The sequence below is a fragment of the Leucoraja erinacea genome, chromosome 17 (assembly GCF_028641065.1).
Source record: "Leucoraja erinacea ecotype New England chromosome 17, Leri_hhj_1, whole genome shotgun sequence".
In the NCBI taxonomy this organism is placed as follows: domain Eukaryota; kingdom Metazoa; phylum Chordata; class Chondrichthyes; order Rajiformes; family Rajidae; genus Leucoraja; species Leucoraja erinaceus.
Genome location: NC_073393.1, coordinates 6,519,353 through 6,544,384, shown reverse-complemented (window position 1 = coordinate 6,544,384; position 25,032 = coordinate 6,519,353). Strand labels below are relative to the sequence as shown.

The following is a 25,032-nucleotide window of genomic DNA, read 5'->3' as shown; positions in this document are numbered from 1 at the left end:
GACTTTGGGCAGTTTACATGCATTTATCATTTAAAACTGTTGAAACCAAGTCTAAGTCAGGTGAGGTTAACCATTCTCTGAGATGTTCAACAATCCAGTACATATATCAATTTTAGGTAAACTATGATAGTCAAAGTTATGAGTGTGAATAATGTAAAGCAAAGGGGCACCCAGAATCACTAACATAATTCTGCACATTGGTCCATCCTTCCCCATAACTTTCTCTGGTCTAACAAACCATTCTGTTGATTCAATTATCATTTGACACCAAAAGTTAAATCAATCTTTTGGCTTATTCATATTCATGTCATTATTGTTTAAATACAATGACTGGAATGGTGATGGAATCACATTCAATAACAATACAAGGTTAATAATAATAATAATTCAATATTAACAGAAATGTTATGGGGCTAATGGGAAACTGGCACAAGGATGGAAGTAGATGTTTCTATAATTTAATATAATTCCAAAACTATGTGGTAGCAGTCGGTCAATATTTAGATTTGGAAATCATTCACTATTTAAACAAAACAAAACTAAGTGAATAATGGCTTTGTGGCTCTGGATATTTTACAAATTTTACTTTTGTGAAGTGTCACAATATCTTTGTCTACTAAATGGGAAGTGTATAACTTAAAATATTCTGTGTATGAAGGAGCTGCAGATGATTGTTTAAACTGTAGACACAAAATGATGGGGTAACTCAGTGGGACAGGTAGCATCTCTGCACTAGATCTGATTAGTTGCAAGCATTGTTAAACGGGAGCAAGCTCTCACAACTTACCTTATTTTTGCGATATCCTTTGGCTTGGAACATAAACCGGTTTTAGAGTTTTTTGATTCTTTATCCTTCTGTTTCGCTTTGCTTTTTCCTGACTTCCTTTCTTCCTTTCGAGCAGACCCAGTGGACAAACAGGCTGGGTTTACCACCCTGGGAATATTCTGCTCTCCACGTGCCTTTGCCTTCGCTATTGCTTCCGATATGATCCGATTGGCTTTCTCTTGCTTATTCTGCATCTCCTTCTTTTTCTGTTTGTTTCCAGTCATCAGCTGTGCATTCTGTGACTTGATAATCTGCTTCGCTTGTGGACTCGAACCATCAACAGTGGTCTGGGAGGAAGGTGGCTGCAAAATAACATATATACGTTATAGATATTTCAGGGGAAATAATTGCTCTTGTATGCTTGAGCAAAAACCAAGGAGCTGGAGCATCACCTGTACCCACCTATCAGTTGTCAAGCCTTGCCCCTTCCTACCTGCCTTTCCCTGCTTTCTTCCCCTTATTCCAGTCTGAAGATGTGTCCCGATCCAAAACATCATCTGCCCATTTCCTCCTTAGGTGCTACCTGCCCTACAGAGTTCCTCCAGCACTTTGTTTTTTTGCACAAGATTCTAACACCTGCAGTTTTGTGTTGCAACTAAATAGATAAATACTTTATGTATTTAATTGCAATTCAAATTATTCTGTGGTCCACCATTTGAGTATAGGAGCAGGGAGGTTCTACTGCAGTTGTACAGTGTCTTGGTGAGACCACATCTGGAGTATTGCGTACAGTTTTGGTCTCCTAATCTGAGGAAAGACATTCTTGCCATAGAGGGAGTACAGAGAAGGTTCACCAGACTAATTCCTGGAATGTCAGGACTTTCATATGAAGAAAGACTGGATAGACTTGGTATGTACTCGCTAGAATTTAGAAGATTGAGGGGGGATCTTATAGATACTTACAAAATTCTTAAGGGGTTGGACAGGCTAGATGTAGGAAAATTGTTCCCGATGTTGGGGAAGTCCAGAACAAGGGGTCATAGTTTAAGGATAAGGGGGAAATCTTTTAGGACCGAGATGAGGAAAACTTTTTTCACAGAGAGTGGTGAATCTCTGGAATTCTCTGCCGCAGAAGGTAGTTGAGGCCAGTTCATTGGCTATATTTAAGAGGGAGTTAGATGTGGCCCTTGTGGCTAAAGGGATCAGGGGGTATGGAGAGAAGGGAGGAACAGGATACGGAGTTGGATGATCAGCCATGATCATATTGAATGGCGGTGCAGGCTCGAAGGGCCGAATGGCCTACTCCTGCACCTAGTTTCTATGTTTCTATCAGATTTGAAATACGCATAGAAAATAATATTAAATCTATACATAATTACTTTCCGTAATATACATTTTCTAAAAGGTTAAGCTCTTTCCCCTACTGGAAAACTCAGCAAGGTGATCCAAGTGAAGCTATATTTGTATGTAAATAGAATAACAATGATAAGTGTCTTTCATGCTTATCCAAATGGTCATATGCATTACATAACTCTAGAGTACTCGCTGTCAATATCTTGAGGATTGAAGCCTTGATTATCCAGCATCAATTGACAAGGAGTAGCCATTGTGTGCATATGCCCGATGTACACCTTCTATAACAATGACTGTATTCCCAACTCACCAAAGGGGAAAGTAAACAGCAAGGCCAAAAAAATTGATTTAAAGGCAACCTTGAAATAAACATCAAGAGATGCCGCACCAAGATCACAGAGAAGGAGACAGAAAGCCAGTGTTAGGCTTTCTGGAGGAAACCTAACAGAGAAGCCACCTTTATTAAAATTGTTTTTTACTTGTTCTAGATAAATACATATGGGACTTGTTTCAACATAATTGTGGTCTCATCCTGCCCTATAACATTACCTGTCCTGTTTGCTAGTGTGTCTACAGCTCTTGTAGCAGTCTCAGTCACCCAAGGACCCTTATTTGATGAATGTGAAAGAGATTATCTTCAACCCTGTGGGATCGCCAAGATAAACCTAACCGTTCACAGTACTACAAAACATTTTATTCCCACAATAAGGCAGAGATTGCATGTCGTATAGAAAAAAATATACCACCCCACTCACATAATCTGAAGGTCCTTAATAGAAGCTTTAATTCCACAGATTGATGGATTGAAAACAGTGCAGAAACATATAATATGTACAGAGTTATTAACAAATTGAGACAGACGATAGCAAATGGTTTTCAATGCAGGCCCACTTGAGGTCATATTTTATGAAATCAAAATCACAAAACCAAGTATTTTTGAAATTAAGAAATAGTAGAAATAGTGCATTTAGAGAGATTTAGGGGATCCATATACATAAATCATTAAAAATCAGAGACTGGTACATAAGATAAGTAAAGAATCTAAAGAAATGCTATAATTTTTACCAAGTGGAATGGATTATAAGCTGATAGAGGTTATGCTATCCTCTACAAAGACTGCACGTAGAAAGCATCTGCAAGTGTAGTTTAGAATTAGCAGATTTTACTGAGAATCGAGAATTAAAATTTAATAATTATCTCACAAGCCATGGATTATATTCTCTGGGACTTAGAGGGTTAAAGTTGCTTTATGTTCGCACTGAGGCAAACTAATAGGGGAGCCGAAAATAAACTATTTCTCGTAGTTATAGACTTGATGACCAGTAGTAAATTTGGGAATGATGAGGGGTAGAAGTTAGGTCGCAAAATAAACAGTCATACTTAATGGGAGAACAGGTTTCAAAGCCTTGAATGAGCCAAACTCAATCCAAACATCCATAAAGATCAAGCTTGGCGATTCCTCAATCAGCTGACTTGATATGCTCAGAGCAAAAAGTTTCCAACAGTTTTCCCACTCCCAGAGCTAGAACATTTATTCAGCAAATCTCAAGCATGAAGAATACATAAGATTTTAGCATGGAACATGAAATGCAAAATTCTCGTAGAGGAAGACAATTCTAAAGGCATTAGATGACTATAGCATTGACAAATTTCAAGTCATAGTGAATCTGGACATCAGCAAGTCATCACAGCCGTCATGAACTTGGCAACCGAGTAAACATTTGGACGAAAGGTACCAATTTAGATAAAGCACAAGTTACAATTATAGATGTGTTTATACAATGCAATACATTACAGAAGGTGACAAGAGAGAGGTTTCTTCTGTTTGCCATTAAAAGTGAAATTAAGGATAAATGCCTCATTCAGATATTTACACATCTTTGACGAAGAGGAAATTTCTTCCGAAGTAGCAAAGAGAAAATCCAAACATTTGGTACACAACAACATTGACTGCGTGATTGTGGAAACTCGTTGCTATTTAAAATTCTGGTAAACCAGTAGAGAGGCTGCAGCTACAAAACTATAAACACGTTAGTTTATATTTTTCCAAGTCTTAAATTTTCTCATTACGAGTAAAATAGCGATTAAAACTGCATGCACAATTTTAGAATGAACAAAAATAAAATAAAGATAGAGATCAATTAAATTCTCCAAACTAAACAGCAAATTATTGCCACTGGACCATACACAATATTGACTTCCCAGTCCAGATTTAAATAGAAAGAACAAAGGGTCTAAAAGTAGATCTGAATACGTGACCAAAGCCCTTTAGTTCAGCATCAACAATATTTTTAGGACAGCTTAACTACAGGCAGAGACATTAGCTGCAAAAGCTGTCACCATTCTAACAAGCTGTATATTATATGCAATCATAGAAAAGCTAAAAGGAACCTTGTTTAAAAGATGCATGTGTTTGTTTCCCCGGTATAACTGCAATTTTTTTACTCCGTTCATTATCCACCTGCTAAACAGGCATAAACCAATGGCCTTATTCAGAGAGATTTAAACAAACAAGCTGTTAATATCATTACTGCACCAATTTTGAAATATGTTAAGGACACCACATTTACCCACTGCACCTTTCCAGGAATCTGAATAGCTTCCCGTTTAAATAGAGCAGTAAGATACATCTTAGCATGTCTGTGTTTCTCACCCATAAATGAGCTGCTGACTACAGCAAAGTAAATTGCCACCAGGCATTTCCAAACAGATTTTCAGGCCAATGCCAGTGCACTCCACTGGATAATATTTCTGCACATGCTTCATCAGCCTAACAGTAGCGCTGCAGCACTGGTAGGCAGTGGCAATCAAACAGCTTTCAAACATTGTGAACAAATGCCACCTTTAGGTCTGAGCTAACAAATAACACAAGGCTAGAGAAAGCTGCAACAGCTAACATGGCGGTGCATGGCGACTCAGTCACCAGCCAGTAGAAAAGAAGGTTATGCAATCCCATTAGCCTTTAGTCCAAACCCCTCCTCCCACTTATTCAGTCTTTCACTTACCCTTCCTCTAGACCTCCTCACAGAAGCCATCTTTTCATTCAACAAAGGCTAGCCCTCCACTGTTTCACCTCCGGCTTTGCTCGTGAGGAAGGCATTGAATGATAACTGCTAAGTGCCCTAGTTAGCGTGCTGCAGTGAAGATACACACTTGGCTTCACAAAAACACATTATGATTTTATCAACGTTTGTCCTCCCTGTGAATCAATACTGCCAAACATATAATCAGCGCACATCCAGACAAGGTAGTACTGCACACGGTCCTGTTTGCACGAGAACATGTGAATATCTAATTAATAGAGGCTTATAAATCTCGTCTCCAATAAAGCTAAGTAAAATTATGCACCAAAGCATGAAAATGCATCTGTTTGAATAGAAATGTTGTTCAATAACTGTCGACATTCTGCTCACTTGGACCAGCAGATGGTGCTGCTTGTTGGTATTCTCTCAGGTTTTAATATAAAACGCCTACCCCCCCATTCCCAACCTGCACCCTCCCCCCACCTAAAGGACTGCTTGCATCTGCATCTCTGTCTCTTCATCGTAATGGCTCAATTGTTTTTCTGTAAGCATACACTTGTTCTCATTTTTATGGTGTCTATACATAGATAAAGAACAAGACGTTTGGAAGAAAATATATTTAGATACAACACCAGCAATGATCTTATCCACAGAACAGAAAATTAAAGCGAATTGGATTTATTTTCTTTTGCTTTTCATTTAAAAAAAAAAACTAATTTAAATGTAGATAGCAAGTCAACAGCAATCTTCATAGCCGAGCAAAAAAATATTATGTTCGAAGATTTTGCCTGCAGGTAGGATACATGGCACAGAAACAGGCCAATCGGGCCAACTAGTCCATGCTGGAATTGATGCTCCATTTGAGCATCCTCTTAGTTTTACCTGAATAAATCTATTAGACCCTCTATTCTCTTCTCCAGCCTTCCCTTAATGGTCCCAATGTTACTCATATTAGCCATAACCTGCTAAATATTGAATTTTAAAAATGATTAGTATAATAATGAATGATTTAATGAATATCGTGTAACATTTGCTCAGTTTTTTGTTAAAAAAAGAGGTCAGGCTCATTCTGCTCAATATAAGTGGGACAGACAACTGGTAAAATTGACAGATTAAAAAACAAAATTAAGATAGTTGCCCAGTTTTAGCATAAACAGTGACAGCTAAGCGAATACAAAACCAATGGGAAGCCTATGTCTATTTCATGCTTATGAATATGTGGTGAGAAGACATTATTTATAAGGCAGAATTTAGCAGTGATTTCCATCTCCAAACTACAAACCAGAAAAGTCACCAGATCAATGCCTTATCAAAACTGCCTTAACAGGTCCAAGGCTGGGTTGTTTTAATCACCTACATCGCCTAGGTTGGGATTTTAAGCAAGTTGGGGTGAAAATGGGAAGATAGGGGGTCAGAAGACAGATCCGATGAGGTAAATAAATGTGAAGAAACTGCAAGCTAGGTTGAGATTAGAAAGGAGCAACTGCAGATGCTGGTTAATACACAAAATGACATGGATAGGCGACGTTTTAGGTCAAGACACTTGTACCTTTCAACTTTTTAAGTTTAGAGTTTTTGCTTCGCCCATTGTACCGAGAGAAAATGGCAAAAACAAATTTGGACAGTAAAAAGTATTAAAAGGCTTATACTTTAAATGGATTGCAGAATGTAGCATGCTTATGGGAAGAGAAGAAAAATACACTAATGAGGACTATTCTTGAAATGTGATAATGGTTCTGATTAAAGCTTCATGACCACCTGACTACGGTCCACATGTCAGTTTCCAGCAGATAAATCATTTGAATCAGCGTTCAGTTCTCATAAAACATGACAACAAGATCCGTTTGCCAACAGAACAAACAACAACGGAGTGCCAGCTGAACATTTGTTTCTCCCGTCTGACGGCCTGTGAAACCACGCATACAACTGCAAGTGACAAGGTAAACAATTCTCAGAATACCACTTGCACACCACGTCCACCAACACACCGTGCCAGTGCAAGGCCAAATCTGCTCATTCACCGGAGAGAAATGGCCGCCTAGCCTTGTAATAAGTGGCTCACTGCTATCATTGCACTTTTGCTAAAAAGGAAAGGATAAACCAAGTAATTACCTTGTGACAGAGCACGCTAAAATAGAAAGTCAAATAATAAATAATTTCAAAAAGCAGCCGTAGAATTTGACAGCGCCAGTCCAGATATATTACACTGCCCTTATGAAAACAAAAATGGAATTCCTTCCCCCAGTTTTAAAGCGGAAATATTTATAAATTAGTCAAATCAGAACAAGGTATAAGAAATATACAACTAAGCAATGGAAAGTTAATAATATACCTTAATTACAAGATTTAAAAAAAACCAGGGGATACTAGAACTGCTGAAAATTTAATTTTCCATTTAATATTTTTCTTTTTAAAATCCCACAGCACACACTAATTGCTTGCCTGGACGTTGTTATGATCCACTCTAGGCTTTTAGCATGGCTGATTTGTTAGCAGTCCTTCAGAAGTGGAAGTCACCTGAGCTGTAAGAAAAGTATACCAAACAAATGCTTTGCCTCAAATATCCTGTCAGCATTAGCATTTCTGAAAATAATTGTAATTGTTTGCCATTTCTGTTTTTAAGATCGGAAAAGAAAAAGGACAGCATCAGAATGCATTGAGATTGGCACAATGCAGGTGAACAGATGTAACAGTGCAACAGAGACAGTGACTGGCAGAGTTCCCACAATTTGACATCAGGAAATCCAAAGCTGTCCTTTCCAGACTCGCTAAAAGCACAAAATCCTTGCCAGTGACTCCACCCCTTCCCTTGTCTGCTAGCTTTGGCCAAACATGACTGCAGCAGACCAGTTTACAACCAGATTCCTCTTCAAACTACACACACTATTCACAAACGTAACTGTTTGTTGCTCCCTTCGAGGGATGTAGGTGGATCGAGAGGTCTGGATAGACCCAAATTTTACACATACACACACACACACACACACGAGTAGAGTCACAAGACAACTTAGATTTTAAATACTGCAAGTACTGAACTGTTATCCTTGTTCAAGTGCAAAATCACAAGTCACTCAAGAACTCAATCCATTTAAAAGTCTGAACTATAAATCCGCTAGTTCTCTAACATGCAGTGGATGGATAACATCTTGCATTTATATTATGACATGGCTGACATCTCCAAAGACAGGGATGATACCAACAGCGCCATTAAGAGGACAAATGTGAAATACTTGATGCAATAAACAAAGTAAAATGGAAATTATTACAGAATGAGCACCTCCGAAATTGAATAAATCAGCAACGTGGATAGATGAAATAATGTAAAAGAATCAAGGAGGAAGTAGTGGAGTCACTGGCCATCATTTTATAATCCTGCCCTTGAGTATAGATTGGTTCAGGAGGATTGGGCTCACTACTAACATTGTACTTTTGTTGAAAAAGGGAAGGAAGGGATAAACCAAGTAATTACAAACCAGTTAATTTAACTTCAGTCGTGGGTAAATTAATGGAATGAATTATTTTGGAGAGGTACAGATTAATCACAGAGAGTCAGCATGGATTGATTAAGAGATAATTCAGTTGGACTAACTTCATTGAATTTTGTTGAGGAGTTAGTGGACGGCCAATGTGGGCAATGCATTTGAGAAATTCTTGCATTTTTGCAAGACTTTTGATACGATTCCCCGTCGCACACGTCAATAAAATAAAAGCACCATGGTAATAAGAAGGCTGCAGCAAACATTTGATCCAGAATTGGCTGAGTGGCAGGAAGCAAAAGGTAGAGGTTTGTAGAATGTGTAGAAATGAACTGCAGATGCTGGTTTAAGCTGAAGGAGTTGGAATAACTCAATGGGTCAGCCTAACCCGCTGTGTTACTCTAGCACTTTGTGTCTATCTTTGGTAAAGGTTTCCAGATGTTCTTGTGACCATCACTAATGAGGTTCCCCAATAATTGACCCATTCCTTTTTTGTAAGGTATATCAATGACTTTTAATGTATATTGGACTAAAGTATAAGGGGTCTGATAAAAAGATGCAGCATGAAAGTATACCATAAAGATATGGCATGATGAGGAACACTGGCAAGGGACAATGTCCACAAATACTTAAAAAATAGTAGGACAAGATGCTTTCCTTATTAGCCAGGCCACTAAATTTAAGAGAAAGGTGGTTTTGTAGGAACTGTAACTCCACCTGTTGGACCACATCTCAAGAAACATGAAATCCAGGAACAACTGACTGCAGCCTGGATGATGCAGGACAATTTAGGAGGTTGCAGGGCCAAAAGAAAAGTCAGGATAGGATAAGGTTATGTTCCTTTCTTATTAACAAAAGCACTTTGAGGTGTATAAAAATTATGAATATCTTAGAAGAACAGGAAATATCCATTTCCATTAGCAAAAAAGGTGAAAAAGCAGGAGGTCACAAACAGAAAGTTATTGGTAGAAGGATTAGAGAGTAGATGAACAAAATACATTTCTCTCAAATCTGGAACTTACCACCTTTAACCTTGCAGTATAGGTTACAACCTGTCATCACATTTAAAACATGTTTGCATGTGTCCTCAAAGTGCCATGACTTGCAGGGCCATCATCCTGATGTTGGGAGATGGACTCGGGTTGAGTGGCCCAGATTCAAATGAGCCAATTGGTCTACCTCTGTGATATAATACTGTTGTCCCAAAGCAACTCACAGGAGCAATATCAAGAAAGGAAAAATGATATTAACCCTCCAAGGAAATGTTATGCAAGGTAAAAAAATACTTGGCCAAAGAGTATAAAAAAACAAGATAATTGGAGAAAAATTAATAAGTGGCGTTTCAGCTCAGGACCCTTCTTCAGACTGAAGAATGGTCTGAAGAAGGGTTCTGACCCGAAACATTACTTCTTCCTTGACTCCAGAGATGCTGCCTGACCCGTTTAGTTACTCTAGCACTTTGTGTCTGCCTTTGGTAGAAACCAGCATCTGCAGTTCCTTCCTACACATTACAGAGAAGGCATTCCTGAATCCGGGCAACAAAAAGCGTGCAATCATTAGGAGAGCAGTAGAAATTATAGATGCACAGAAAATCAGTACAGCAAGTGCACATTTTTATTGAGGGGAGTGTGGTCCGAGAAAGTTATTGCTGAGGAAAAATGCCACAGACATATTTAAAGTATTAGACAGATCATTTTTACACTCCTGTTCTTTAGGCTAGCGGCCAATACAGGTCAGGAATGATGGCCAACAGGATTTGGCGCAAGTAGAAACAGGTGCAGTAGCTTCATGTGACAAGAATTAATGTCACTGCTTTAAGGCACATAAAATCAACAAAACACCTCTGGCATGAAAACCGAAAATGCTGGAGAAGCATAGGTCAGGTGACAATTGTTGGCAGAAAAATCAAGTTAATATTTAAGATCATGTTAACTGAACAGTTAAGTTCAGCACAGTTGCTACCTGACCTAGGAACAAAACACAAAGGGCTGGAGTAACTCAGGCAGGTCTCAAAGCATCTGTTCCTTGTGTCTCCTCCATAGATGCTGCCTGACCTGTTGAGTTACTCCAGCACTTTGTGTTTTGTCTCAAGATTCCAGCATTAGAAGTTCAATGTGTCTTGTTGATTGAACTATTGTATCCTTCCATCATTTTTTAAATTCGTATTTCAGATTTCCAACATTTGCATCTTGTTATTTTGAGTGCCCGTCTGGCAAAACTTAAATCACATCTCAATAATTATGAAGATGATGATGATGATGATGATCATATTGGACATGTGCAGATTAAAATTATTTTCTGCCTTCCCAGCTGGGAAAGAAAGGGAACTTTAAAGATCACGCATATAACAATGAACAAAGGGAGAACTTCGAAATGATTATTCACATAACTTCTTACAAAATATATAACCATCTGGTCAATGTCTAGTGAGTTTAGCTTTGCATTGATTTTATGCATTAATTAAAGGAAAAGTCCAAAAAACAGTCAATAATTGTTTTTGAAGAATTGTATAAGCTCTCCAGTTAAAAACGACTATTTGGATGGGGTTGAAATATATATCTATATATATATATGGAACATTGCTACATCTGAAGTAATTCAGAATCATCTAAAGACTGGATAGACTCGGCTTGTACACTTTGGATTTCAGAAGACTGACGGGGGATCATATAGAAACTTACAAAATTCTTAAGGGGTTGGACAAGCTAGATGCAGGAAGATTATTCCCGATGTTGGGGAAGTCCAGAACTAGGGGTCACAGTTTAAGGGCAAGAGGGAAGACTTTTAGGACCGAGATGAGGAAATCATTTTTTACACAGAGAGTGGTGAATCACTGGAATTCACTGCCACAGAAGGTAGTGGAGGCCAGTTCATTGGCTATATTTAAGAGGGAGTTAGATGTGGCCCTTGTGGCTAAAGGGATCAGGGGGTATGGAGAGAAGGCAGGGATGGGATACTGAGTTGGATGATCAGCCATGATCATATCAAATGGCGGTGCAGGCTCGAAGGGCTGAATGGCCTACTCCTGCACCTATTTTCTATGTTTCTATGAAACGTATGGATGTTCTCAGTGTGATTAAACCTCAGAATTGCTGAAGGCACCAATGCACCCGTCTGTCAGTAGTAAAAACTGTTGAAGGATCAGACACGTGTCTTCCCTGTGAACTAATGTTTGTTAACCATTGTGCTTTGACAAATTTGTCAAATCAGTGCACACTTTTGTTACACCATGAACGTCATAACTCAATACATCAAAAATTAAATATTAAGCAAATTTAAGTCTAGATAATATGCATGCAGAAACATGAAGCTGCCACCGGAAAACAAGATCACAAAGGATCATTTGCACAGTACAATAAATTACGTCTTTATTTCATGTATTGAAACCTTTAAATTAAGGGAATACAGTTCTATCGTGACTTGATCAGCACCTTACAAATATAATAAGCCATGATTAGTTTCTTCATCTTGGCATTGTGCATAGCACACACACTGTTCTGACAGTTGCATAATTCTAGTTGAGCGTTACAGCATAAATATACATTTTACAAACACTTGAACAATGAGACATTGGAGGACCAATGGTATCAAGAAAGGGCAAGGAATTACCTTCAACATTCAACACACTGAATTTGTCTTGCATGCACATTCAAATGGATGGGACCAAGTATATGCCAAACATTCCCAAAGTGGAGTATCCGTATATAGGCGCAATAATAATTTTCAAAGAAATTCATGCCATCCTGGACTGCTTACATTTCTAATAATAACTCATTATAAAAAAGGTTTCTCTCGAGTAGTGGGAAATTGATCTTCAGAGCAGATATTTAAACAAAAGAGTACAGGTTTAAGTGAGGGGTAAAACATTTATAAGGGATTAAAAGATATTGAGATGACGAGTGTGGCTGAAATCTGACATGCACTAGTGGAGGGCAGTACGCTTAGAACATCCAGACTACAGGCAAATTCTTAAGGGCCTGTCCCACGTGGCCGTCATTTGCGCCTCATTTACGTGTCATATGTAAAATAGGTCGACGCAACGTCGCGCGCAAATCACGGCCGGTGTGTGTGACGTCATTAGAATAGCCTGCGGCGCGCGGCAACGCATGGTTACGCATGATGACGTAACCATGCGTCACCACGCAATACACGTGAGACGTCGGGACGCCAGCGTGCGATGCGATACGTCATGCAGGTGGCGGGCGAGGATTTCGCGCGCAACTCCACACTCCTCCACGTCTCTCCATGCGCCCGTCCCCCGCTACCCGTGCGTCACAAAGTAACTACCACATTTTTGGAGGTCGCGTAAATGACGACCAAGTGGGACAGGCCGTTTAGGCACTTCATTCCGAAGAACTGTCCATAGAAAAATAGTAATTTCCCCCAAAACCAAGATATATGTACATATTATAATCTTATGTATGGACTTGGAAAGAGTCATTATCGTAGCAGCAAATTTTAAGTATAATGTTAATGATCCTCAGTTGATTAATTGAATTTTCATTTAAAAAGTGTCCTCCGTAATTATGTTCCTTTAGATTACCGACTTCCAGCCTTAACTATGAATTTCTATGTGGATTTTTTTTCTTTTTTCTTTTTCTTGATCTAAGGAAGAAATATAAAATTATATTGTTGTGGGATGATAGTATTTCCATCATTCATTTATATTGTCTAATCTTCCATGAAAGTGGCATCACAGGTAGATAGGGTGATCAGTCAGAGCATTAAGTATAGAAGTTGGGAGGTCATGTTACAGTTGTACCAGACATTGGTGAGGCCACATTTGGAGTATTGTGTTCAGCTTTGGTCACCCCTTTATAGGAAAGATGTTTCTATTTATTTATTTATTTATTTATTTTTTTTGTTAGAAGTACAATAATGTGGTACCTCAGTACCTAATACTTGTTGACATATTACATTTCATATACAACTTCTTATTTTTTAATATAATAGCAAAATAGGAATAAGGAAGAAAAGAGTAGAAAAGAAGGGATTGACATAAGTGGTGCGTGAGATAGAAAGATAGTCCGAAAGAAGGAAGAAGAAAGAAGAAGTAGAAAGAAAGAAAGAAAGGCGAAAAAGAGAAAAGAAAAAAAAAGGAAAAAGGAGATTGAAAGCTTTATACCTATTTTATGTTCCAGGCCACAAAGATGTTGTTAAACTGGAAAGGGTGCAGAGAAGATTCACAAGGATGTTGCCAGGATGCAGGCTAGGATTTTATTCCTTGGGGCACAGGAAGCTGAGGGATAATCTTATAGAGGTGTACAAGGTCATGAGGGGAATAGATAGGGCAAATGCACAGAGTATTTTACTCAGGGAGGAATAAGGAACTAGAGGTCAACAATTTAAGGTGAGGGGGGGAAAGATTTAATAGGAACCCAAGGGGCAACTGTTAATTTTTTTTAAACAGGTAAACTTTAAACATTAATCTTTTAAACAAGTGAATATATGGAACGAGAGGCCAAAGGACAGAGATGAGGCAGGTGCCATCACAACGCTTAGAAGATATTTGGACAGGTATATTGGACAGGTATATTGGGTATATGGTTTAGAAGGATATGTTCCAAATACAGGCAGGTGGGATTAGTGTAGATGGGCCATGTTGGTCAGCGGGGGAAGTTGGGTCAAAGGGCCCATTTCCATGCTGCATGACTAATAAAATAAACTAATATCATGGGAAAAAAACAGCAACCTCCGATGACTATACAGACATCCATTGCATTTTTTTTACTGTTATGTGTAATTGATAAGGAAACAAATCACTCAATTTCTGGTTTGGGAGGAAAAAAAAGTCAGTGCCTGAAACGTTGCCTATTTCCTTCGCTCCATAGATGCTGCTGCACCCGCTGAGTTTCTCCAGCATTTTTGTGTACATTCCATTTTGAGAGATGTGTACCAACTTGCTATTATCCTCAATTAAAAAGACCAAGTGCTGGACTAACTCAGTCCGGGTCAGGCAGCATCCCTGGAGAACATGGCTAGGTGACATTTCAGGTCAGGACCTTTCTTCAGATCCATGTTTTTCAGACATGCTGTTTGACCTGCTGAGGTACTCCAGAACTTTGTGTCTTTTTTTGTAAACTAGCATCTGCAGTTCCTTGTTTCTTCACTATTATCCACCTTTTGACCCCCTTATCCAATAAAACCTTGTTGCTCACAATACTATTAAGTCTTTAGGAAGTGTCTCAGATTTTACTACCTTGTATGTTTCCCAAGGCCTATTTTCAATTATAAGGTTATATTCACTTTTTACAATTCCAACAGTGAAAATGGTCTCTTATTTAATTCTTTCAGCATTATAAACCTCTCAATCCTCCAAATTCAAGCCATGTTTATAATACTTAACCCCATACTTCTAATCCCTGAAACCCAAAACATTTTGGCATGAAGGATAATACTTTAACAAAGTACACATGAAATAAACATCAACCCAGAGATTACTTCTTTATACAGGCTTATAATCAGAGCCAGTGCCCACAAATGAATGGTGTCCCAACAGGAGCATTTTAATTACATTTCTTTGGTTTGAGTGGCAGTCACGCATCTTTAATTTCTGGCATGTTTTAGAGCCATAGAGTCTTACAACGTGGAAACAGGCCCTTCAGCTCAACTTGCCCACACCGGCCAACATGTCCCATCTACACGAGTCCCATCTGCCTGCATTTGGCCCATACTCCTCTAAACCTGTCCTGTCCATGTACCTGTCGAAATGTTTCTTAAACGTTACAATAGACCCTGCCTCAACTACCACTTCCGGTAGCTTTTCCATAAACCTATCACCCTTTGAGTGGAAAAAGTTACCCCCTCAGGTTCCAATTAAATCTTTTCCCCCCTCACCTTAAACCTATGTGTGCATTCACTCTGTGTGAACATGGGTCTTTGGGGCACACTTACGGTGCTTTATTAATGCTAATAAACATATTAACTTATATGCAAAGTTGTCAACCAGCTATTTAGCTCAACATCTATAAGGAGGCAATCAACATGAAAACAAAGACTATAATCTTCATAGGTAGACACAAAATGTGTCTACCTTCGATTTAAACCAGCATCTGCAGTTCTTTTCTACTATAATCTTCATGTTTCAGAAGAGTGTGTGCAGAGTTTATGAGGCCGAGAGTTGCGCTGAGAATGGAATCTATGTTATCTTTTGTTGTGTCTGATTTTTGCTGTCCTGTTCCATCTCGGCTTGAAACAAAACCTTTAACACTGCAAGGACATTTTTTACTTGAAGGGCGTGGGGGAAATGTTAACTTTATACAATTGGTGGTTATGACAATCGTCACTTTGGACAGTTGCCATTAAAATGAACCATTGTACTTTTCCTTGATCATTGCCTGCTTGGATCGGTCATTTTCACACCTTATTCTCTTTGTACCCATCCATATCTCCAGTTTCCCTCTCCCTTGACTCCAGTCTGAAGAAGGGTCTCTACCCGAAACATTATCCATTCCTTCTCTCCAGAGATGCCGCCTGTCCCGTTGAGTTACTTCAGCATTCTGTGTCCATCTTCGGTGTAAACCAACATCTGCAGTTTCTTCCTACACACTAAAGTGCACTGATTGCCAAAGCAGGGATTTATATGGTTGTGCTCACCATTGGCACCTTCACCGACAGGTAGCTTCGACCTGTCCAAAATTACACAAGATAACTTTAAGTAATCTCATTTCATAATCTTTAAAATACATTTCACATGCACACTTAAAAACTAAAAGCAGATGTCTTGCTTTCAGATTAAGATTGCAAAAATGTCTACAAAAAATGTAAATTATGCAATGATTTCCCAGGATTTGTTGGCTGAAAAACGATATGAGGCCCTTCTTAAACGTTGTTTTGAAGGCAGGCATCAGATCTTCCTCACTGACGCACTAAATGTCTTTGGATTATACTAATACTTAGAGGGGAAAATGGATTTCCTTGGTCCCTGCTGAGCCAAATTATAGTGTTTCCAAGGGGGAAGAGAAAAGCTTTCAAAAGACTGAAAATAAATAAAACTGCAAATACTGGAATCTGAAACAAATTCAGAACTGCAAGAACTCACGCATTATCTGCGGAAAGAGAACAGAAGGGTTGCTGACCCAAAACATTTTAGAGTTTCTATTGTAAACACAAAATGCTGGAGTAACTCAGCGGGACAGGCAGCATGTCTAGAGAGAAGGAATGGGTGACGTTTCGGGTCGAGACCCTTCTTCAGATTGATGGCAGGGGAGTAGGCAGGACAGAGGTAGAATGTAATCGGAGGCAGAATTGTGGGAGAACTGGGAAGGGGAGGGGATGGAGAGAGAGGGAAAGCAAGGGCTATTTGAAGTTAGAGAAGTCAATGTTCATACTGCTGGGGTTTAAGCTGCCCAAGCAAAATATGAGGTGCTGTTCCTCCAATTTGTGTTGGGCCCCACTCTGATAATGGAGGCGGCCCAGGACAGAAAGGTCAGATTGGGAACGGGAGGGGGAGTTGAAGTGCTGAGCCACCAGAAGATCAGGTAGGTTAAGACGGACTGAGCGGAGGTGTTCAGCGAAACGATCTCCGAGCCTGCTCTTCGTCTTGCTGATGTAGAGAAGTTGACACCTAGAACATTAGTTACCTGGATACAGTAGTTGAGGTTGGAAGAGGTGCAAGTGAACCTCTGCCTCACCTGGAAAGACTGCCGCTTAACTGACCAAGCTATTCTGACATTTTTGGTTTGGTTGAAGACAAGTGAAGCTGATAAATCTTTACAAGAAAACAAATAAACAAAATGTATAGAACATGATAATTGGCAGAACATCTGTTTAAAATGGTGGTTATATTGGGAAAGGGATAATTGCCTTGCACCTCTTCAAAATAGTAATTGCACCTTTTATACCTGCCTTAGAAAACAGATGGGATCTTGCCTTGCATATCAGAAGCAGGAATAGGTGAGTCAGACCCTCACCCCTGCAATAAGATGACTGGCACCTCAACTTCATACCTATCATCGGCCATCATTTATCCCCACCCTTTATTCCAAGCAACTCAAGTGCAGTCCTCCCTCCACACTGCTCTGTGGTATCATCCTGAAGTGGTCAAGTCTCCAGCGAGACTTGAATCATGGAGTCAGACATCTTATGGCACTTGACTTTGACTTTGTGTTTGTTTTAGCTGAAGAACGAACTATTCAGACAAATTCCATTTCCTATTTCCTAATTTATAGACTTGTTATGACAGTACACCAGGGCTCATTCAGGTATTTTTCTAAATAAAAAGAGCATTTGTACCTCCCTGAACTTTCCAGGTAGTGAGAAGTAGCTCCTTCAAGCTAAAAAAAATGTTAGCTCAATTTCCTTGTGATAATTCCACTTAAATCTATGCCAAACAACCTTCTGATGCAGAGGCAAGTGCAGCACCCAATTTAACATTGCAATATGAAACAATATGAATCAGACTATGAGAAAAAATCTCTACTACCAAGAAAACAACCAACGTGGTGAGAAAGGGATGTGTATTTAAAAACATGCCAAAAACCTCCCTGCAGCTTAAACTTGAATATTATGGATGTCATGACTATCTGGAAGATAATTCTCTGCCACAGAAGGAAGTTGAGGCCAGTTCATTGGCTATATTTAAGAGGGAGTTAGATGTGGCCCTTGTGGCTAAAGGGATCAGGGGGTATGGAGAGAAGGCAGGTACAGGATACGGAGTTGGATGATCAGCCATGATCATATTGAATGGCGGTGCAGGCTCGAAGGGCCGAATGGCCTACTCCTGCACCTATTTTCTATGTTTCTAAAATGAATACATAGTAGTGCTACATGGTAAAAAGACTTTTCGGATAATAGATCTTTCTGTGGGGTGCCATTGTTTCTACATTAAGTTACAACTTTTCGGAAGATTTTACATTTGATCCTTTGCTGTTGTGCTGTTTGCAAAAAGTCACTATAGTATGGCGACATGTGTTTTCGGCTGGTTGTATCACAGCCTAATTCAGCAACTTGAATACCCAGAAACATAGGAAATTACAGAATGTCGCGAATACTACCCTGTCCATCAGCGATACTGAACGCCCAACCACCTAAGAGATCTGTAGAAGGTGCAGCCTCAAAAAGACAGCCAGCATCATCATGGACCCATACCACCCTGGCCTTGAGCTCATTTCAATCCTCCGTTGGGAAGAAGGTATAGGAATCTGAAAAATGTTACCTCCAGGATTCCAGGAACAACTTCTTCCCAACAACTATCTGGCTATTGAACACCACAAACTCGAACTAAACTCCAAACTGTCCAGGTTGCACTAGGGACTTGTTTGGGGTGTTGCTTTGTACCATATTCAGTTTCTTTTTTATTTATTGAACTTGATTATGTTAGTTATTGAGGACTGTGTTCACAAACCTGTGCTGCTGCATTGAAGCAAGAATTAAATTTGTTCCGATTCAGTATATATGACAATTAAACCCTCTTGACTCGACTTTTATAAAAGACAATTATTTACCTTGTCAGTTAGAATAGAACACAGAGACTTAGTTGAACTAATAGTACCTGTCAGAGATTAGCAAACTATTAAAAATCACAGCCAACAAGAGCATTTCTCTCCTTTACTCCCCTCCTCAGTCTGTGAACAAAAGACAAAATGGCTGAATATGCCCAGTTTACAGTGAATTTGAGAAATAAATTGGTCAAGTAGACAACCTATGTCACATACTCCAAAATGACAGCACGAGCCACATCTGTACTGGTAGTTCTAATCGCATCTACCTGTCCTGTCATCATAATCCATTGACATATTTTCTTTCATTCCCTTACAAAAAAAATTTGATCCCAAATGTTGAAATAATAGCTAGTGGGATGTCCCATGTATGAGCACTAGAACCCCAGCACTGAGTTTAAATAAATGATTTGATTTTAGGAATTGAAATAGAGTTGATCCATCCTGTGAAATCTGTGTTGGGACAGAGATGATTGGGAGATGGATTAGGGGAAGAACTGGAAGAGCATCTCTCGTCTATAGTTTACTCAAAGAACAATCCAGGTCCCATGTATAAGCAAGCAGATCAAAGCCACATTTTGTATTTTTGCATACACAGATTTCAGTTATCGTGCATGCCAAATGGGGTTTAAATAGATGAAATCATTGCAGAAACAACTGCAAAATTTGTACCTCAGAGGCCTGTTTAGAACATGTTTAATAGCAAACAGTTAAAATGCAAATCGCCCCAGTACACTGCAGGAAGTTGTTTCAGTTACTCAGCAAATTAAAAGCAGGTGTTAGTTTCAGAGTGCTATTAATTACACACCAATCAGAGTCCTAGCTTCAAAGATTTGCAACTTGAACCAATTCTGCTGCCTATGGCTACTGTGACGTAAGAATGTCTTCAAGTCACCTCATCTGTTGTTTCGCTGATTTATGAGTAGCATTTAACTAGCACGATGTAATTTGTTGAAGAGGAATACTCAGTTGTAATGGTAATAAAACAGGGCAGTTCATTTCTTAATTTATGACTAATTCTCTTTATGATTAAGCGGCACAGACTCTCATTTCAACAATTTAAGTATAATATTTTTTTCTCCTGATAAACACCACATCCATTAAAAAAGATCTGATCATCGTATTTACAACTACAATGCAATATAATCTCAAAAGAAAGTTTATCAGAGTAAAATTCCTTCTTAAAGAAAAACTCTTCATCTTCAAGGGGCCTTTGTTTCTGCCAACACTTTTGATGGTTTACAAGTACCAGCCTTTATTCTCATACTAATCTTCCTGGAATAATATAATGAAAAGGGTGGAAGCATGGCTGAGACGAGGGCAGCCAAAATTGCAGAGATAAAAAAAGTCACCTTTTAATTTATGTCATACATACCCGATTCAAACTCCCTTTAATACAATCTCAGTTCTCAATTCTCAAGAAAACTCAAGTCTCTTGACTCCTCAGTTCTTGATTTTCATTAGAACAAAATAATGTGGATAGGCAATGGAAGTTATAGGGGGCTGAAACCAAAGGTTTGGTGCCATTTATTTGTCTGAGCTGGCCTTAGCTGATTTATAAATGCAATTTCATCACTTCAATGTAATTTAAAATTAAACTCTGAAAATAGTTTAAAACAAAAGATAGACAAAAAAAGCTGGGGTAACACAGCACAACAATGGCTTGTTTCCTTTATCATCGTTTTATTTGCACATCTTTCATTCATTGTTCTATATCTCTCTACATCATCGTCTACATCTCGTTTCCCTTTCTTGTGACTTTCAGTCTGAAGAAGGATCTCGACCTGAAACGTCACCCATTCCATCTCTCTAGAGATGCTGCCTGTCCTGTTGAGTTACTCCAGCTTTTGTATCTATCTTCGAATTAAACCAGCATCTGCAGTTCCTTCCTACACATTAGTTTAAAACAATTCCTACACATTAGTTTAAAACCCTAACCTAATGCAAGGTTGTTTTTTAAACAATGATCAGGAGCTGTGTCCCAAACAATTAGAAGACCAGGCAGTGGGGGCAAGTTGGGCCGAAGGATCCGTTTCCACGTTGTATGACTCTTGAGAATCTCAGTCTTGGTCAATGCCACTTTTATTTCTTAACATCATTGTTAACTAACAACTTAACTACTCAAAACATCTCTAATTTGGTCAGCAGTACTCAGAAATTGCCTTTAAAAATATTGAACCATTTTCAAATAATGCTTGAGCGGTATTTTCAGATTTTTATTTTAAATGACATTGAAGTGATGAAATTTCATTTATAAATCAGTCAAGGCTAGCTCAGACAAAACTCAAGGCAAATTTATATTAATGCTTTTGTGTTGCACTAGACAGTTCCATTTTGGTCATACAAAAATAAGAAAATTCCCAATTTAACTATGGAATGTTGTCAGGCTACGCATGTTTAATTCCGCACTTCAGCCGAAATGTCTGTGCCTTCTTAAATGTCCATGTGTTGTGCTCCCTATTGAACCTTGGTTGTGACACCTGTGAATCAGATGGAAGTATTCTTGGCTGTCGGAAGATTGGTGTCAACCCGCTCTCCTGAGGCATGAAAACCAGAGGCTAGCCCTCATGCCATACTGAGGACTAGTGCAATGCACTGGGCTGATCAATATTTACTACTTAATTAGATTGTACTGTCAAAAAATACACTGATCTTGGTACTTCTAAGTTATCTTTCTTGCACGCCAGCAAACAATACTTCAGTACCTCAAAGGTTTCAGACTTCCTGAAGGCACTACATAAAATGCACGTTTCTCTCTGGGAGCCAATGTTTAAGGTGGTGTTCTCAATAAGGGCTCTAACACATCCTCAGTGATCAATCCACTGAAGACTTGTGCTGGATCTCCCAGTTGCTAACAATTTGAACTCATCTTCCCTCACATTCTGCTTGAGTACCATACAACCCAAATGGTATGAACACTGAATTCTCCAATTTTAGATAACCTCCAAAACCCCCTTCCCCCCTCCCCTTCCACCCCTCCCCTGTGTCCCACCTAGAATCAGAACCCGTTCTCTCTCCTCCTCCCCCCCCCCCCCCACATTAGTTCCTCTGGCTTTATAATACACAACTCTTCAATACTTTTTTCCCAATTTGTTGCCTTTGTTCAATCCTTTTTCATCCAAACACCCTTATCTGTGTTCACCGAACAACTCCTGTGCTTTATCCTGCCCCTCCTCTCTTCCAACTTTCTTCACCCTCCCCCCACCATCTCGTACAAGCAGGAAGATGGGTCCTGAACTGACAGGTCACCCATTCAGGTTCTCCAGAGATGCTGCCAAAGCTACTGAATTACTGCAGCACTTTGTGTTTGTTTTTAAACCAGCATCTACAGTTCCATATGTCTACAGCAGGCACAAGTAGACAGCCTGCTCAAAGTTGATTCTGCGGTTATCAGTCGGGTTGGCACATCATATATGGACTTTTAACTCTTAACATAAAAGAGCTCCTCACACATTTTCCTTTAACAGTTTGCACTCCACTCTGTGACTGTCATAAATTAGTTTTATCTGCTAATATGGAGAACTTATAAGAAATCATCCGGCTGTATCAGTTTTATAAAATAAAACCTAAGTTTCAAACATTGACCTCGAAAGAACCCTCTCTACCCACTCCAATATTCAAAAATCACCGTTGAATTCTATTCCATAAGCCAAACCTACAAGTGTGGAAAGTGAACATAAGTGGTAAATAGGTACAAAAATGTGAGAATTAGTTGATCAATTGATAAAAGACAAACTAAAGATGCAGTTTAAATACCCATTGTGGCTGTGAACAATATTGGGTTTACAGTGAAGATACAGGGCCCACCATAAAAATGCCACAAGGTTTTCATACAAATGTCAACCTGCCACATCTTTCCAGAACTGCTCATGTTGCAAACACTTAACGAAGAATGAAAACTAGAGAGTAGCAGTAGCAGTTACTGTCTGAATTAACCAGCAATACATTGGATACAATAGGCGGTTTAAACTCGTAGACTCCAGTGCTTATAAATTCTTGCCACTTTATCCATAAAGTCCGTCATTTGTGTAATTGGTAAAAACAAACATATTATTATATTTACTGAGTCTTCACCACAATATCTACAGCTAGAATGGAGTTAGAGGGGGGAAAACACAAACATAATAAGGCTTCCCAGGTACACAAAAATGCTGGAGAAACTCAGCGAGTGCAGCAGCATCTATGGAGCAAAGGAAATAGGTAACGTTTCGGGCCGAAACCCTTCTGCAAGGGTAGGGGGTGGCGGGGAGAAGGAAGGAAAAAGGAGGAGGAGGAACCCGAGGGCTGGGGGATGGGAGGAGACAGCCCGAGGGCTGAGGAAGGGGAGGAGACAGCAAGGGCTAACGAAATAGGGAGAAATCATGCCCGCAGGATGCAGACTCCCCAAGCGAAATATGAGGTGCTGTTCACTCTGCTTTCCGGTGTTGCTCACTCTGGCAATGGAGGAGACCCAGGACAGAGAAGTCGGATTGGGAATGGGAGGGGGAGTTGAATGGGAGGGGGGGTTGAAGTGCTGAGCCACCTTAAGGCTTCGCTTACTTTTCAAGACATGTCACTAATTGCCAGATTACAATTCATTTATATAATTTATTTTGAATTTCAAAAAGCTTTTGGTCATACTTATTAATGTAGATCAACCAAAAAATCTGCAAAAGAAAAAGAAAATGGGCAAAATGAATGGAAGTATGAAAACCATTTAAGTCATAGATCTGTGGGTTATGGTGCTAGATGGAGTGGGTATGGAGTTATGGTATGGAGTTCAGATTTTAGTACTTCAACCTTCACTGCTTTTAATTTATAAAACTGGTCATCATACCAGTAGGCAGGATTAATATGACAAAAGGACTTAATCTCCAATGACAAATATTTGGTCCTCCCTGATCAGTCAGCAATATTGTGCTCCTCAATGAACCAAATTATCAGCAACGGCTCATCAAATGAATTCATGGAATGCATAAGATTTAGTTTTCTCCGTATGTCATCATGCAACAACATCAATATGTTCAGAAAGGGCTAATTGATGATCTGGATGTTATGGGGACTCTAGGGAACATATCACTATATGATACAAATGAATGAAAAGGAACTGCAGATTTTGGTTTATACCGAAGATAGACACAAAGTAACTCAGCCGGTCAGGAGTAAATGGATAGGTGACATTTTGTGTCGGGACGCTTCTTCAGACTATATGATACAACTTTATTTAAAGATTGAAAGTGAAATACTTTAAAATCATAGTCTTAAATGAGAATAAAGAAGACATGAGGTCCCAGTTGACTATAGTGGGCTGTAAAACTGCTAAATGCTTTGAATGTAAGCTATCAATGGAAATAATTCATGATTTACAAGTAATATTTACTTTCCTGAGGTAAAGAAAATACCCAAGCAAAAACTGGGCTACCAGGAGAAGCAAAAGCTCGTAATATATCCATGGAAGAGCTTTATAACATTTCCAAAAGAAACAAGGAACGTGGATTAGGAAAATTTTAGAATTTTGCAAAGAAGAAATGCAAGCGAAATAAATTAAGTTTTTCGGATCAGTTCATTGGGAGAAAACCCAGAAATATTCTGGAAATAGTAGAATACTACAGATATATATAAAATGAGATTTCAAAAGCAATTATTATAAGGGATTAAAAAAGGAGCATTGGACCAAATAAATTGACTGAAAGCCCACTTAATTGACAAAGGTTTGTAAGGAGTGTAGGGAGATAGTAGTCATTTTCCAAAATTCCATAGACTCTGGAACAGTTTTCATAGATTGAAGGCGGCGAATATAATCCTGTTATTTCTGATAGGAAGGAGACACAAAATAAGATACTCCAGACTAGTTAGCTTAATAGCAGCAGTACAAGCAGCACAGAAATCCAATATTCAGGATGTGGTAACAAGACGCCTGGAAAATAATAGGATTGGGCACAGTCAACATGGATTTATGAATAGATATTATGTCTGACAAATCTGCTGGAAATTTC

At 39.0% G+C, this 25,032-nt stretch overlaps 1 protein-coding gene across 10 annotated transcripts in view; it reads right to left on the bottom strand.

Annotated features, from left to right (window-relative positions):
- The window catches only part of chd9 (chromodomain helicase DNA binding protein 9), a 192,796-nt gene that overhangs the window by 80,760 nt on the left and 87,004 nt on the right, over positions 1 to 25,032 (bottom strand). For 6 of the 10 annotated variants that reach the window (XM_055648423.1, XM_055648425.1, XM_055648429.1 and 3 more), the window contains one exon: positions 788 to 1,128. In XM_055648423.1, coding sequence (XP_055504398.1) covers positions 788 to 1,128 — 341 coding nt within the window. Of the gene's footprint in view, positions 1 to 787; positions 1,129 to 4,772; positions 5,064 to 5,124; positions 5,564 to 25,032 lie in introns of those variants that run through there. The other 4 variants (XM_055648430.1, XM_055648431.1, XM_055648427.1 and 1 more) reach the window with 3 other exon arrangements.